Source organism: Littorina saxatilis, linkage group LG1, assembly GCF_037325665.1.
Source record: "Littorina saxatilis isolate snail1 linkage group LG1, US_GU_Lsax_2.0, whole genome shotgun sequence".
Classification (NCBI taxonomy): domain Eukaryota; kingdom Metazoa; phylum Mollusca; class Gastropoda; order Littorinimorpha; family Littorinidae; genus Littorina; species Littorina saxatilis.
In genome coordinates, this window is record NC_090245.1 from 81,969,535 (window position 1) to 81,986,026 (window position 16,492).

Genomic DNA, 16,492 nt, shown 5'->3' on the forward strand with positions numbered 1-16,492 from the left:
TGAGCCCACAAGCAACCTGTACAAACACAGGTATGCATGTAGACTACAGTGGACCTAAAAAAAATCTGACAAAACCAGGTCTTAAAAAGGAGGGAGTCTTAAAAAGGGGGTACATTTACACAGGTTCTGAATAGAAAGTCTGAGAAAACAGGGTCTTAAAAGGGAGGAAGTCTTAAAATGGGGGGTCTTAACATTACAAGACACATGGGATGAGGCTGATAAGACTTTTTTCCACCAGTCTGAGTGACTGAACATGAGCAAAAACCACAACAACAAATGAACAAGATAGCCAGACTGCAAAAGGATCACTGCTACTACTTCTCAGCTTTGTTTCTTTTCTCGAAGCAGATTAGGATAAATTAGATATTATAAAAAAACAAAAAATAAACTGGACAAAAAAATAAAAACCCAAGGCTTCCAAATAATGTTTTAATTTTTCTTCATCGTCAACCGTATTTATTTCAAAATTGATCAATGTCAAAGAAACCTGAACTGTAAGCATCATAAAAACAACTTGTGGAAGTATAATAAAGCGACTACCGCATGCACATCATGCACTTGTAATCTAATTCATGCTGAACCAAATAACTTACATGTGAGAAACAAAGGGCCATAAGCCCTCTAAATGTCCAACAAGAATAAGTGAGAGTGATGCAGAACCAATTCTCTGGCACCTGAGAGAATACCAAGCATTGAAATGAACAAGCAAATTTAACCTTTCAAGCTTGGTCATTTCAACGCTTGTTAATGTTATTCTCTCAGGTGCCTGGAGATCAATTCTGCATAACTCTCACTTACACTTGATGTATGCATTGAGAGCGCTTACGTCCCTTTGTTTCTCAGATCTTACAACAGCCTTCTGCCTCATTTGATTATGATTCTCAAATGACTTACATTGCCTATAATCCAATTCATACTGAACCAAATGACTTACATTGCCTATAATCCAATTCATACTGAACCAAATGACTTACATTGCCTATAATCCAATTCATACTGAACCAAATGACTTACATTGCCTATAATCCAATTCATACTGAACCAAATGACTTACATTGCCTATAATCCAATTCATACTGAACCAAATGACTTACATTGCCTATAATCCAATTCATACTGAACCAAATGACTTACATTGCCTATAATCCAATTCATACTGAACCAAATGACTTACATTGCCTATAATCCAATTCATACTGAACCAAATGACTTACATAGCCTATAATCCAATTCATACTGAACCAAATGGCTTACATTGCCTATAATCCAATTCATACTGAACCAAATGACTTACATTGCCTATAATCCAATTCATACTGAACCAAATGACTTACATTGCCTATAATCCAATTCATACTGAACCAAATGACTTACATTGCCTATAATCCAATTCATACTGAACCAAATGGCTTACATTGCCTATAATCCAATTCATTCTGAACCAAATGACTTACATTGCCTATAATCCAATTCATACTGAACCAAATGACTTACATTGCCTATAATCCAATTCATTCTGAACCAAATGGCTTACATTGCCTATAATCCAATTCATTCTGAACCAAATGACTTACATTGCCTATAATCCAATTCATACTGAACCAAATGACTTACATTGCCTATAATCCAATTCATTCTGAACCAAATGACTTACATTGCCTATAATCCAATTCATTCTGAACCAAATGACTTACATTGCCTATAATCCAATTCATTCTGAACCAAATGACTTACATTGCCTATAATCCAATTCATACTGAACCAAATGACTTACATTGCCTATAATCCAATTCATACTGAACCAAATGACTTACATTGCCTATAATCCAATTCATACTGAACCAAATGACTTACATTGCCTATAATCCAATTCATACTGAACCAAATGACTTACATTGCCTATAATCCAATTCATTCTGAACCAAATGACTTACATTGCCTATAATCCAATTCATTCTGAACCAAATGACTTACATTGCCTATAATCCAATTCATACTGAACCAAATGACTTACATTGCCTATAATCCAATTCATTCTGAACCAAATGACTTACATTGCCTATAATCCAATTCATACTGAACCAAATGACTTACATTGCCTATAATCCAATTCATTCTGAACCAAATGACTTACATTGCCTATAATCCAATTCATACTGAACCAAATGACTTACATTGCCTATAATCCAATTCATTCTGAACCAAATGACTTACATAGCCTATAATCCAATTCATACTGAACCAAATGACTTACATTGCCTATAATCCAATTCATTCTGAACCAAATGACTTACATTGCCTATAATCCAATTCATTCTGAACCAAATGACTTACATTGCCTATAATCCAATTCATACTGAACCAAATGGCTTACATTGCCTATAATCCAATTCATTCTGAACCAAATGGCTTACATTGCCTATAATCCAATTCATACTGAACCAAATGGCTTACATTGCCTATAATCCAATTCATACTGAACCAAATGACTTACATTGCCTATAATCCAATTCATACTGAACCAAATGACTTACATTGCCTATAATCCAATTCATACTGAACCAAATGACTTACATTGCCTATAATCCAATTCATACTGAACCAAATGACTTACATTGCCTATAATCCAATTCATACTGAACCAAATGACTTACATTGCCTATAATCCAATTCATACTGAACCAAATGACTTACATTGCCTAAAATCCAATTTATACTGAACCAAATGACTTACATTGCCTAAAATCCAATTTATACTGAACCAAATGACTTACATTGCCTAAAATCCAATTTATACTGAACCAAATGACTTACATTGCCTATAATCCAATTTATACTGAACCAAATGACTTACATTGCCTAAAATCCAATTCATACTGAACCAAATGACTTACATTGCCTAAAATCCAATTCATACTGAACCAAATGACTTACATTGCCTAAAATCCAATTTATACTGAACCAAATGACTTACATTGCCTATAATCCAATTTATACTGAACCAAATGACTTACATTGCCTATAATCCAATTCATACTGAACCAAATGACTTACATTGCCTATAATCCAATTCATACTGAACCAAATGACTTACATTGCCTATAATCCAATTCATACTGAACCAAATGACTTACATTGCCTATAATCCAATTCATACTGAACCAAATGACTTACATAGCCAATCTGGTGATGCTCCAAGTTGAGGACTCTCTCAGGCACTTTCTTGATGGCTGTGGACCCGTGACCCAGACGACCGTAGTCACCGTTGCCGAACGTGTACAGCTTGCCATCAGCCGTCACCACGGCACTGTGCTTGAAGCCCACTGCAACCTGAACACAGATACATAGCTGTTCATGGTGTGTGGTTCAGGCTAGGTTTCTGTACAGTGGTACCTGTGATGAAAGGACACTTTGGAACAGTTAAAAGTGTCCCCATATTGCAGGTGGCCTGTCATGACAAGTATATTTTGGTCAAGATGATAGACTTCAGGTGGTGTCCTTCCATGGCAGGTGTCCACTCATCAGAGGGGCCTCACATCGAAGGTACCACTGTATATCAAATTTAACATTGCCTAATTCATTACTGGAGACAAGGTTTCCAAATGTGTGTGCCGAGCTAGTTGGATAATATAAACGTAAGGGTAAGTGGGTAATCTCTCACTGTGTCTGTTATCATAACAATAGGCACAGCCTGAAAACAGACGTAAATAAATCAGTAAAAGATACTGGACGTCTGATAGGTCGACAGTCACCAATCATTCTAGAATTTATGTAAACATAAAGAATGGTGAGTGGTTATCAACAGCTCAGATCCAGGAAGATGTCAGGCTTAGCTTAAATCAGAAATCCGTGCCTGGTTTAGAGGAAAATTAGATGCAGCTCAGGAAACCACTGCAATAAAAATACTCCGGCAAAAAATTGATTAATGAGCAAATTTCAATCCGAAGTAATTTGTGAAGGTGTATCTAACCTGAATGACCTCCTCCCCTTGCAGGGCCTCAATCTGCTTGGGTCGTTTCTGACGGTAGCAGTTGCCGTGACCCAGTTTGCCGTAGTCCCCGTCCCCCCAGCTGAACACCTCCCCACTCTCCGTCAGAGCCAGCGTGTGGCCGTCTGACCCTGTGGAGGTAGCTACTTGCGTGATCACAAAACCTGGAGAGAAAAAATACATTTCCATGTCAGGATATGCACATTAATTGCTGCATAAAGTATGCATTTGACCTGGGGAAAATTGCACACACAGGAAAATGGTGCTGACCCTTTCACAGACTGAAAATGCCTCAAAAGCAAAAAGAAGCAACAAAACTGAGCACGGTTGTTGAATATGCATGCTCGCACAAAACTTTGTGTTCAATGATACTTTTGCCAACTCATCAAAAACTGCCAATGAATCAACTAAAAAAACATACTGTCAGCGATGTACTAGGCAGTGAGCATCACATGTTTCAGAGGACAAGCACCCATCTGATTTGTTTTGTTACATTAGTTTAAAGAGAAAAGATAACAAGAAAAGCAAATGTTTATATGACTCAGCAGTTGGTCTGATGTATAAGAGTAGAACCCCCTTTTTAAGATCCCCCACTCAGGTGAGTCAAAAAGCTGAGCACGTGAAGCGAGACAGAAAACTCAAATGCAGTCTGCGTCAAACTTCTTCTTCGTTCATGGGCTGAAACTCCCCCGTTCACTCATGCTTTTGCATGAGTGGATTTGTACGTGTATGACCGTTTTTACCCCCACCATTCAAATGCGTCAAACAAAAAGACAGTGTACCTTGCAGACTGGTGATGATGGTGGGAGCATGCACGTCGTCAGAGTTCCCCTGCCCCAGGCGGCCATAGCTGCCCTCTCCGCAGGCCATGAGACTGCCGCTGGCTTGGATCAGGAAGGTGCAGTTCTGGCCACAGATCACCTGTGGAATATTGTGAGCGTATGCATGCTGTTATAGGCTTTTTGAAAGAGAATTCAACATGTGGTCAGGCATCATCTGCATAAAAACGCATACACATACACACGCGCACACACACACAGGCGCGCGCGCACACACACACACACACACACACACCTGCATGTATGACAAAAAATATTTAGAGAAAATACTTCTGCTTTCCCCAAGGCAAAACCACCTGTTGTAGCACAACAGTACTTATTGTTCTCCCTTTCCTCTTTTTGCTTTACTCTTGGTTTCACTGTACTTTTTACATACAAGGTAGGCATTTACCAACCACAATTTGTAGCCGGTTTGATCTCCATACAGTCAGAGCACCTGTATTTATCTACTAGATCAACTGCTGTGGCCTTAAGCACAGATTAGAAATCCTGCCTGCCCACATGAGACTTGATCAACATCATGATCAGAACAACTGAGGCGCTGAGTATATCTGAGATGCACACGGCCTGCCTAAGATTTCACTTACATCATACAGTTGAACATCCCATTTACAACCTCCAAAATTCTGGGAAAATCAGGTCTTAAAAAGGAGGGAGTTTTAAGATGGAGGTAACTTTGTTGAGGTTAAAATCTGAAAAAGCAAAGTCTTAAAAAGGGGGAGGGTCTAAATGGGGGGGGGGGGTTCCACTGTAATCACCAACAAACATATGAAACAATGTTGATGTTTTCTGTGAAAGACTGTACCTGCTGGCAAGACGACAGCGAGGGGACCTTGGTGGGTTTCATGGCTACGCGTCCCGCCTCGCACATCTGACCGTGACGGCCGCTGCCCCACACGAAGGTCTCACCGCGACCTCCGACCTGCCAGTCCTCTGGGTGTTGCACGGCCCACGTCATGATCTGACAGTCCATCGTCAGGTCCCATCTGATGTTGTCCTGGTAACACACAAATTCAGTCCTTAGAGTGAACATCAATAACAAATCTTGCTGTCAAGCTGGGATAAGCTCAAACGTTTAATTTAAAATGACATTTTATCTGAAAAAGAGGCAGGGGAAAAAAAGGAACGGGAATTACAGAAGTATTATTCAATTAAAGTTGCACCCTTGTTCTCTCACATGAAGCTAGTACCTTCCTCTTATTGGCTCTGCAAGAATCACATGTTCAGGGATGGCCAAATCTCAAAATGTTAACTCGCCAGCAGGGCGAGTAACTTCAAGAAAGTCACTAGCCGGGCAGAAATTTCGCTGGCCCGGTACATACCACAGTTGATCTGCAGTGTTTATATAGCTTTAAAACTCGGTATTACAACCAAAAGTGTTGCATTTGACCAGAATGTTAATTGGCCAGCCGGGCGAGTTACCAGGCAGTTTCTACTAGCCTGGCAGATTTTATACTCGCCCCTGGCGATCGGGCGGACGATTTGGCCATCCCTGCATGTTTATCATTAATGTACATTTCATCTGTTCTAAAACTAAACATATTACTATGTCACACGCTTTCCTTCTTTGCCACTACTAAAGCAACCGTGTGCAAGATTGTATGTTACACGCTTTGGAGCATGTGCAAGAACGGATTCAAACTCGAAATCGTCCTTCCAAAAGCCCAAAAATGCACACACAACTTTCATTTCTCTTGCTGTTATTGTTTCTTCTCTTTACAAATTCTTCAACGCTGAGAATACTGAAAACGGCATCCCAGATGACAGTACTGTTTCCATACGCGAATTTAGCTGCCCTTGGAAAGTGGCTCGCTCACGAGGCCTGTTGGTATGAATCTAGAAGGACAGAGTTATGAACAGACATGACAAAGATCACGAAAAGAACACACATTCCGTGCATGTAGACACAGAAAGACGTCATGAAAAATGCGATGCTTCAAAAGATACAGACTGTGACGATGACTCTGACGTCATTCACACATACCGAGACGGCTTCGTTAGACAATCAACGTAATCTCGTGTGGAAGAAAACATCTGTCACACGACCAAGTCTGAATAGCAGGTAGCAGGTAACATGTACCAGTATTCGAAAATTTCAGTAATAAATTTTCATTTGATTAATATACTTACCCAACTCACATATAGCAATTTACTTCAGTCTAGTGCTAGGACGCTGCCACGCATCACCGTGGTAACAAGGGAGTCAATTCTAAAAAAAGAACTACCTTGACCCATAAACAGGACAAAGTCAGACCGAGGCTGACTTCTTACTCGTGCCGCCATCTTGTATCATTCACACGAAAACGGAGAAAAAATCCTTCCTTCTTTTTTTTTAGAACAACCCTACTAGCGGGGAAGGTGGGAGGGAATTAACTATGTGAGTTTGGTAAGTATATTAATCAAATGAAAATTTATTACTGAAATTTTCGATTAAATTACATATCTTATCCTAACTCACATATAGCAGATTGCTAATTTAGGTGGAGGGAAAACACTCACTTTAAGAGGCAGGTAAGACTTGGCCCACCGCTACTAGAGCTGGTAAGGAGTTACTGCCATCCTGACGCGTGCTGGCGACGTCCCTCAGGTAGTAACTGATGAACACATCCTGAGATCTCCAGTTTGCAGAGTCGAGGACTTCAGCAAGCCTTCCTGAACGAAGAACGGCTTGCGAAGACGCCCATGCTCTGGCTTCATGTGTTCTCGCAGACGTTAGAGGGAGAACCAAATGTCCCCCTCCCCCCTGTCTTTGCCACCAGTCGTACGCTTGCTTAACCAGCGTAGACTCATCTGGCCAAGGTGACCCTCAACACGTCCTTACTCCGTACCGTGTTAAGGGAAATGAAAAGCAACTTTTGTTCCCTAGACCTGATGGGTGCTGTACGAGCTAAGTAACTGCTGAGAGCCCTAACGGGACAGTTAACTATGTCCGGGTCTCCGGGAGCAAGAATCCGGCCCAAGGGAGAAATCCGAATGATGGGAGAGGCTTGACCAGGCTTTTGATTTTTAGCAAGAAATTCAGGTCTAAATCTCAAGGTAACAGAACCATTACTTTCGAAAGAAATGTCTTTAGGGAGACCTGAAAGAGCATGTACTTCACTGCCTCTCCGAGCAGTGGCTAGCAAAATCAATAACAAAGTCTTGCGAGTCAAGTTAGGCAAACTTGCCGTATGCAAAGGCTCAAAATCCTGGGAACTAAGAAACTTAAGAACCAAGAAAAGATCCCAAGCAGGTAAGGGAGATTTTGATCTCGTGAAACCTATCGACGCGCCCTTGAGGACGCTAGCAATGACACCACTAAGGTTAATACAATGGCCTAATTGTCTTAAAGTAGACGAGATGGCCGATCTCCGAACCCGAAGAGAAGAGGGAGATCTGCCCTGAGCAGCTAACCAGGAAAGATGGTTAGCAACCTGCATAGAACGGGGAGAAGTAGGATTAACGCTGTTCTCCGAACACCACTTAACCCACGCAGACCAGTGGGAGGAGTACACCGAACCAGTGGACTCCCTGTGAGCCTTTTGTACAAAATCTAAGGTGGAATCTGAGGCACCTGAGCGGCGAAGAGAGACCCTGACAGTATCCAGCCGTGAAGCCTGAGCGATTGAAGGTTCTCGTGATGAACCCCCGATCTTGGCTGAACTAACTCTCCCTTTCTTAAGTCTAGAGGAATGGGAGGACCGTCCGCGAGACGCACAAGATCGGGAAACCAGTGTTGGCTGGGCCACAAGGGGGCTACCAACACCAGATATGGCTGTTCTGACTCCGCCTTTCTCAGCACCTTGCTCAATAGCTGGAAAGGTGGGAACGCTAAGGCCACCAGGCCCGACCAGTCTATCTCTAGCGCATTCACTTTCCAGGCTTCTGGATCCGGAAACAGAGAAACAAACACCGGCAGCCTGCGAGAAAATCTGGTCGCAAACAAGTCGACCATGGGTTTGTTGACCCGTAACCACAGACGCTGAAGCGCTTGGTAAGTCAGAGTCCACTCTGTGTGAATGACACTGGACGAGCGACTGAGACATTGAGACTGCCAGGGAGGTACTTCGCTGACAACGTAATGCGATGCCGACTGCACCAAATCAGAATCTGACAAGCCCTGACTGACAGAGTGTGGGACCGAGACCCGCCCTGTCTGTTGATATAGGCCGCTACCGTAGTGTTGTCGGTGTGTATGTATATACCCGAACATGCTTGTCCGTGGCCAGAGACAGAAAAGACTGGAGACCCAGAAAAACAGCCTCTAGCTCCAACGCATTGATGTGCCAGCTGCTTTGCGTCGTATTCCACAGACTTGACGCAGTGTGGAAAGAAAGGTGAGCACCCCAGCCCTCCATGGAAGCATCTGTAAACAGATCCTCATCTGGTGGGGGAAGAGGGATAGGAAATCCCTGTGAAATCCAGGGGAGGAGCCACGGCCTCGTTGTGTGCAGAAACCAGTTTTCTAACAAGACTACTGTCTGCCAGCCTTGAACTGAGGGCTTCCACACCAAGTTCAGGGCAGCCTGAAATTGTCGTTTGTGGACCCTGCCTTGGGGAACAAGAGAGGCCATAGACTCCATCTGCCCGAGAAGGGAAGCTAGAACACGCACGGACGCTTTCTTCCGAGGGGTCAGAGATCTCACCAGAGCCTGTAGCTTGTCCACCCTCCTCTGGGCAGGGCGGACCGACCAATCTACCGTGTTGAAACTCATGCCGAGGTACGTAAACACTTGTGAAGGTGTGAGCTCTGACTTCACCTGGTTTACTGAAAACCCCAGTTCCAAAGCCTGACTCAGAACCAACTGGGTATGAGCTTTGCACAAATCCAAATCCTGATGAAGGATGAGCCAATCGTCGAGATACGCCCGTAAGCGCACCCCTTTCTGCCTGACCAGTGCACAAAGCTGGCGCACAACCATCGTAAAGATCCACGGGGCCAGGGATAACCCGAACGGGAGAGCCCTGAAATGGTACACTTGTTCTCCCCACAGAAACCTCAGCCACTTCCTATCTGAAGGGTGTATGAGTATGTGAAAATACGTGTCTGTCAGATCGATCGACGTCACCCAGTCTCCCTGTCTGAGTGTGTCCCTGACGGATGCCGGAGTCTCCATAGTAAACTTTATGACTCTTAGGTATTTGTTCAGGGGAGACAGGTCTAAGACCGGGCACCATGCGCCGGAGGCTTTGGGGACCACAAAAATTCTCCCATAGAAGCCCGGGGAATTGTGATCTAGAACCTCCTCGATGGTCTCTTTCATCAGAAGGGACGAGATCTCGCCCTGAATGGCTGACTGTGCCTCCTGTTTCCTGGGGAACTGAAAGGAGGGGGGTACTCTGGTTAATGGCGCCTTGCCGTCTACCTAGAGCAGCCTGAACCCCGAACGCACGATTCCCACGATCCACTGGCGGTTTACTGACCGTAACTAGCTTAGTAGGGCTCGGGAGGGACCACCCGCCACCAAAGGGGTGGGGGCTGTGAGAACGAGAGGTTCGGGGGCGCATCATTGGGGGTGGGGCTTGCGCCCCGACCCCCGAGATTTACCGAACGAAGGACCCTTCTTCGGATAAGGGGCACCACCACCCCTGCCACGAGAAGAAGGACCTTGGCGCTGCGCCTTACCCCTACTGGCTGAAGAAGCCCGAGTCTTAGGCGGGCCCGGACTCTTGTTTTGGTGCGTAAGACCATAGTGAGCTATCTGCGCTATGGCCATGGCTCTGGCGTCCTGCGTCTCCTTACGGAGAGCATCAAGGGACGGCTGCCCCAGCAACGCACCCTCAACAAAAGGAGAAGACTTGAGCGATTCAATCGTAACCTTGTCCTGAATCCTGGACCCCGTGAGAAACGCAGACCTGCGAGCATGCACGGAATGTGCATAAAGGCGCGCTGACAAGTTCAACCGGTACAATTTCTGAGGGCAGAGCCGGCATGGGGGTAGACTTTGGCAAGACAATCGTGACATTAAACGAATGTTTAGACGAAGGGTCTAGAACTTTTGACTACCGCCTGACTGGAAGAACCTTTAGATTTACGAGAAGGCTTCTTAGCCGGAGAAGGCTCTGAAACCTGCTTAGAATTCTTCTTTTTACCGCTGTCCGACATGACGGACGAAAGCGTGCAAAAAAATCAAAGTCAACAAAACGACCTGTGTCAAGCAATAAAACGACAAAAGTTTGCTAAAGTGCTCACCCCAAACACAGTTTAAGAGAAGAGGGACGTGTAGAAAGACCCAAGGTGAAGTCTGACCAAAGCTGAGGTCAGACGAAAGGCTAAAAAGCCTAAGCGTAACAAAGACACGTCCAATAGACACGGACGCTGTAGAGTGAATGATACAAGATGGCGGCACGAGTAGGAAGTCAGCCTCGGTCTGACTTTGTCCTGTTTATGGGTCAAGGTAGTTCTTTTTTTAGAATTGCCTCCCTTGTTACCAAGGCGATGCGTGGCAGCGTCCTAGCACTAGACTGAAGTAAATTGCTATATGTGAGTTGGGATCTTTCTTTATTTGGTGTTTAACGTCATTTTCAACCACGAAGGTTATATCGCGACGGGGGTAGGGGGGAGATGGGATAGAGCCACTTGTCAATTGTTTCTTGTTCACAAAAGCACTAATCAAAAATTTGCTCCAGGGGCTTGCAACGTAGTACAATATATTACCTTACTGGGAGAATGCAAGTTTCCAGTACAAAGGACTTAACATTTCTTACATACTGCTTGACAAAAATCTTCACAAAAATTGACTATATTCTATACAAGAAACACTTAACAAGGGTAAAAGGAGAAACAGAATCCGTTAGTCGCCTCTTACGACATGCTCAGGAGCATCGGGTAAATTCTTTCTCGTCCCAACCAATATGGGACTCCCCCTAACCCGCGGGGGGTGTGAGTTGGGATAAGATATGTAATTTAATCTATTCTTAACACAAAACAGTTTTTAGTTCATAACTCAATTGAGTAATTGTGTCCTTGGAGTACTTGTTAATAATTTGTTTATGTTAGTTATTTTGAATAAAAATCTGTTCAAACCAACTCAATAGACAAATTCTGAAAATAACTCTGTTGGGTTTTTATAGGTTGTGAAAGAGTGAATACCCTTGCTTTTTACTCGGACAAACATTGGAGGGGTCAATCACTAGCGCGGGGTGTGTCGGAAACACTGGGACAGGAGCATGTGTGAAGTTTAATTTGTCAGAGGAAAAGCAAGGGTATTCAATAATTGTTTCATGTTAGTTATTTTGAACAAAAGTCTGTTCAAAAATGAAACAATTATTAAATACCCTTCACTCTTTCATAACCCATACTAACTCGACGCAGTTATTTCCGACAATCGTCTATTAACCAAGCAGAGAAAAACGGGCAAGTACTCACATAGGCCTCCCCCTGCACCTCTTCCACAGAGTTGCGGGCCAGGAACCTGAAGGCGGGAGGGAAGGGGTGTCGATGCAACAGCGCCACCGCTGACTTGATGACCGTGGAGTAGGACAGCAGCCACTGCCACTCAGCCACCAGGTGCTCCAGGCACAGCGGACCTTCAATACACACAGCTGTTATGGTCAAATTTAGCCCTCATTTGTGTTGCTTGTGGGTTTGAACCATGTTTATGCAACACTAGTCACACACACAAGCGCAGCATGCGAACAAATAAAAAAGTTAAGTGACATGAATATATATGTGTGTGTGTGTGTGAGTGTGTGAGTGTGAGTGTGTGTGTGTGTGTGTGAGTGTGTGCGTGAGTGAGTGAGTGAGTGAGTGAGTGAGTGAGTGTGTGTGTGTGTGTGTGTGTGTGTGTGTCAATCTGTGTGTGTGTGTGTGTGTGTGTGTGTGTGTGTGTGTGTGTGTGTGTGTGTGTGTGTGTGTGTGTGTGTGTGAGTGAGTGAGTGAGTGAGTGAGTGAGTGAGTGAGTGAGTGAGTGAGTGTGTGTGTGTGTGTGTGTGTATGTGTGTGCATGCGCGCGCACGCGCATATGCTTGCGTGTATGTGTGTGTGTGTCCTTGTGTTTTTAAGCAGTGGGTGGCACTATTGGGGGGTCAACATGTACCTGTTAATACACAACTACATTGAGTCTAGAGTACCCAGTTCTTAAACCACATAAAGCTATCATACAACAATTGAACCTATCCTGGCAACAAACGCTCAAAAATGACCACCAGCCCCAAACGTCCATTCCACAGGATCCCCAACAAGCTTTTCTTTTCTTCTGTATGATTCACCTTTCTATACTGTTCAAAAAAAGAAACGCATAGCTTGTAATATTTGGATAATTTAGTTATATGGCTACAAGGATATCCACCAAACTGCAGAAAATGTTTATCTGGTCGTCGACCTTTCGTCCATTGCCACAAGTGAGCTCTGCACGTGACGCATGCGTTATCAGTGGCTACAATGTCAAAATTGCTCATTTGGCATGACCACTCGTCATGCTTCAGTGTAATCTCGTGAAACTCGGGGAATATTGAGCTCTCACCATGTCTTCCAAAACCCATAAAAGCGGATTGTTCGCCACAAAGAAATCAGACGACAATTCAGCGACGAAAGATGGCCCGATTGAGCAGAGAAGACCGCCAAATTGCATTGGGTCGTTTACAAGCAGGCCAAAGTCAAAGTGCAATCGCCAGGCACTTCCACGTGTCCCAGAGCACCATCAGTAGACTGTGGGTCAGGTTTCAAGCCACTGGCTCCGTTGCTGACTTGCCACGAGCGGGAAGACCAAGGGCGACAACTGCTGCTCACGACCGCTTCATACGGCTCCGCCACCTCCGGAATCGTTTCCTGTCGGCCTCATCTTCTGTCCAGGCTCTTCCCGGTCCACACCGATTATCGGACCAGACCGTGCGGAACCGCCTGCATGAAGCTGGTTTGAGAGCTCGCAGACCTCACAGAGGAGCTGTCCTCACCCGCCGCCATCGCCAGAACCGAGTGCAGTGGGACAACCAGCACCTTCGCTGGACCGTCCGGAATCACTGGAGACACGTGTGGTTCAGCGACGAGTCCTACTTCCTGCTCCAGCGACATGATGGTCGGAGGAGGGTCTACCGGAGAGTAAACGAACGTTACGCGCCCAACTGTGTGGATGAGGCACCCGTTCATGGTGGTGGAGGCGTCATGGTGTGGGGGGCGATCAATACCGCTGGAAGGAGCACCCTGGTGCACGTCCAAGGGCGCATAACTGCCCAGCGATACGTGGAGGAAATTCTGCGCCCACACGCCCTTCCTCTTCTGGCTGACCAGGATGCCATATTCCAGCAGGACAACGCTCGCCCGCACACAGCACGACTCACCACCCAGTTCCTCACCGACCACCATGTCCAGGTGCTTCCCAGGCCATCCATGTCGCCAGACATGAACCCGATAGAACACCTCTGGGATGAATTGGACAGACGTGTGCGCAGGCGAGAAGAAGCGCCGGCAAATCACCGCGATCTATTGCAGGCACTTCAGGAGGAGTGGGACACCATCCCACAGCAAGATATCCGGCATCTGATCCAGTCCATGCCCAGAAGGTGCCGGGCAGTTGTTGCTGCTCAAGGCAGTCACACCCCCTACTGACTTGACAGCCTCGGCACCCAATCGTATTGATTGACTGATTGATTTGAAGATGCAAATGAACAGTGTGTGCATTCAACTGTGTCCATACCAAATTTCAAACAAATAATCTAAATATTGGATTTTCTGTTAATTTTTTCGAAAAATAAAACAAATTTGGCAAGTAGCAACTATGCGTTTCTTTTTTTGAACAGTATATAAAGACTATAACGACCATAACGACCACTTTGGGTCAGTCGTGGTTGTTACGGACAGGTTTGACTGTACCTACCTGTGTTGTGACAGTGGTGGAGGGGCTCGGGGGAGAAGCAGAGGACGGTGTCCAGGCCAAAGCCTACAGCCAGCGCTGCCAGACACTGCAGGTACTGACTGTGCAGCAGCTGCTCTCCCAGCAACACTGACGGCTGCACAGTACATCATCATCATAATCAATCAATCAATCAATCAATCAATCAATCAATCAATCATCATCATCATCATCATCATCGTCACCATCACCGTTGTCATCACCATCACCATCATCACCATCATCATCACTATCAGCAGCACCGGCTTCACACGTCAAAAGTTCATAAAGCTAAACCTTGGATTAATATAGGTACTATTTTCTGTGCAAAACAAATGTCACTTTATCATTCGCGGATAACCTATATCATCCCTGTACATTTTTGCCAAGGTCAAGAAGCTATTTAACTTGTCAAACTCAGAAAACTGTGATGGTCACTTAACATATCAGAAATAGAACAAACAAGCAGGGATGTCAACAAACCAACCAATTTTTTTTTATTTTTTAAATGAGTTCAACCAATATAATCGCATGCGGCTAGTAAATGTGTCTGGAACTACAGAGTGTACAAAACGTCCCTTACCTTCTCATGGATGAACTGATCATGCAGCATCGTGGGAAGACGCTGGAGCAAACCACGGAAACACGGCGCCTGCTGCAATCCCACAATGCCCTGCTGCTTGAGATGCTTACGGGCGATGGCCATCACACGATTCTTGTGGAAAGAGTCTGGACTGAAGTTAACCAGAATCACATCCTGAAGATGAAAGTGAAAAGACAGTGTTGGTAAATGAAGCAACATTTAAAATATTCTGCTTGCCGTGTTGAATGATGGTACAGCTCTTTCATTCATGTTTTTATTTGTGAAGTTTACAGCTAAAACCCCTTTCCCTCCCCTCGACACACACACACCCTCCTAAAGTTCGACCCTTCAAGTTACGCATTCAGATCTAAGCGTTATGAAGCTGGATGCAATATATGACCACAGTGGTCAATAATTTCCAAGATTAACACTTCACTCTAATATTAACATTTGTGCCTTGAAATCTCAGATTCAGGAAACAATCCTTCACAAGTTTACATCATTTACTTTTCACAATCCAAGAAAAAAACAATGGAAACAATTACACATTAATATGGAAGCATGTTAATGTTATTGTAATTCATGCGGTTGTAAACAGACAGAATTGGTTCTGTTCTGTTCACACACTACTTTCAGTCCACCTACCTGCAAGGGTCAAGTCCCAAGAAATATGTCTCTGTATTCCTATCTTATCATTCTGCTCCTGGTTGGGGTTTTTTTCACATACATTTTGACGGGTTTCTGGACAGCAAACTCTAAAACAAATTCTTTTCATCACAAAAGCGATCTTTGGAATTGACTGACGTAGTCCAGAAGAATTCATGCATCAACTTACGTCACGTATTCGACGTCATCACTTCGCATACCTTATAGTCTCGGTATTTTCGTTGGCCTTCATATTTCCTACTTGTAAAATGACCCTCAAAGCTAACCGAGACTAGTTGAGGTTGTATCAATGCGCCTCGCCAGCAGGTTGTTAATGGCTTTTTTAGCGAATTGTTATTGACAATTAATGACCGGTAATTTTTGATGAGTTGGGGCATTCTGACCAATCAAAGGATCTGTTTCATTAAAACGCCAACTTGATTGAATTACAATTTTCAATAACAGACATATCAGTAAACAACATTGATGCTCTGACCTTTGACCTGCTGAAGCAGGTAGCAATAGTACGGTCACAGAACCAGACCAAACCACGCACACTGCCAGTGCCTGTGTGTGTCTGCAGCAAACATGCATCCTGAAAAAAGGCAAAATAGTGTGCAGGATTAAC

At 44.3% G+C, this 16,492-nt stretch overlaps 1 protein-coding gene across 1 annotated transcript in view; it reads right to left on the reverse strand.

Annotated features, from left to right (window-relative positions):
• LOC138981475 (probable E3 ubiquitin-protein ligase HERC1) overlaps positions 1-16,492 on the reverse strand; it is a 108,822-nt gene that overhangs the window by 27,765 nt on the left and 64,565 nt on the right. Inside the window, exons 65-72 of the mRNA XM_070354404.1 lie at positions 16,361-16,459; positions 15,220-15,393; positions 14,622-14,754; positions 12,176-12,336; positions 5,633-5,824; positions 4,771-4,909; positions 3,971-4,152; positions 3,175-3,330 (exon numbers count right to left, since the gene is read on the reverse strand). Coding sequence (XP_070210505.1) covers positions 3,175-3,330; positions 3,971-4,152; positions 4,771-4,909; positions 5,633-5,824; positions 12,176-12,336; positions 14,622-14,754; positions 15,220-15,393; positions 16,361-16,459 — 1,236 coding nt within the window. The remainder of the gene's footprint in view (positions 1-3,174; positions 3,331-3,970; positions 4,153-4,770; positions 4,910-5,632; positions 5,825-12,175; positions 12,337-14,621; positions 14,755-15,219; positions 15,394-16,360; positions 16,460-16,492) is intronic.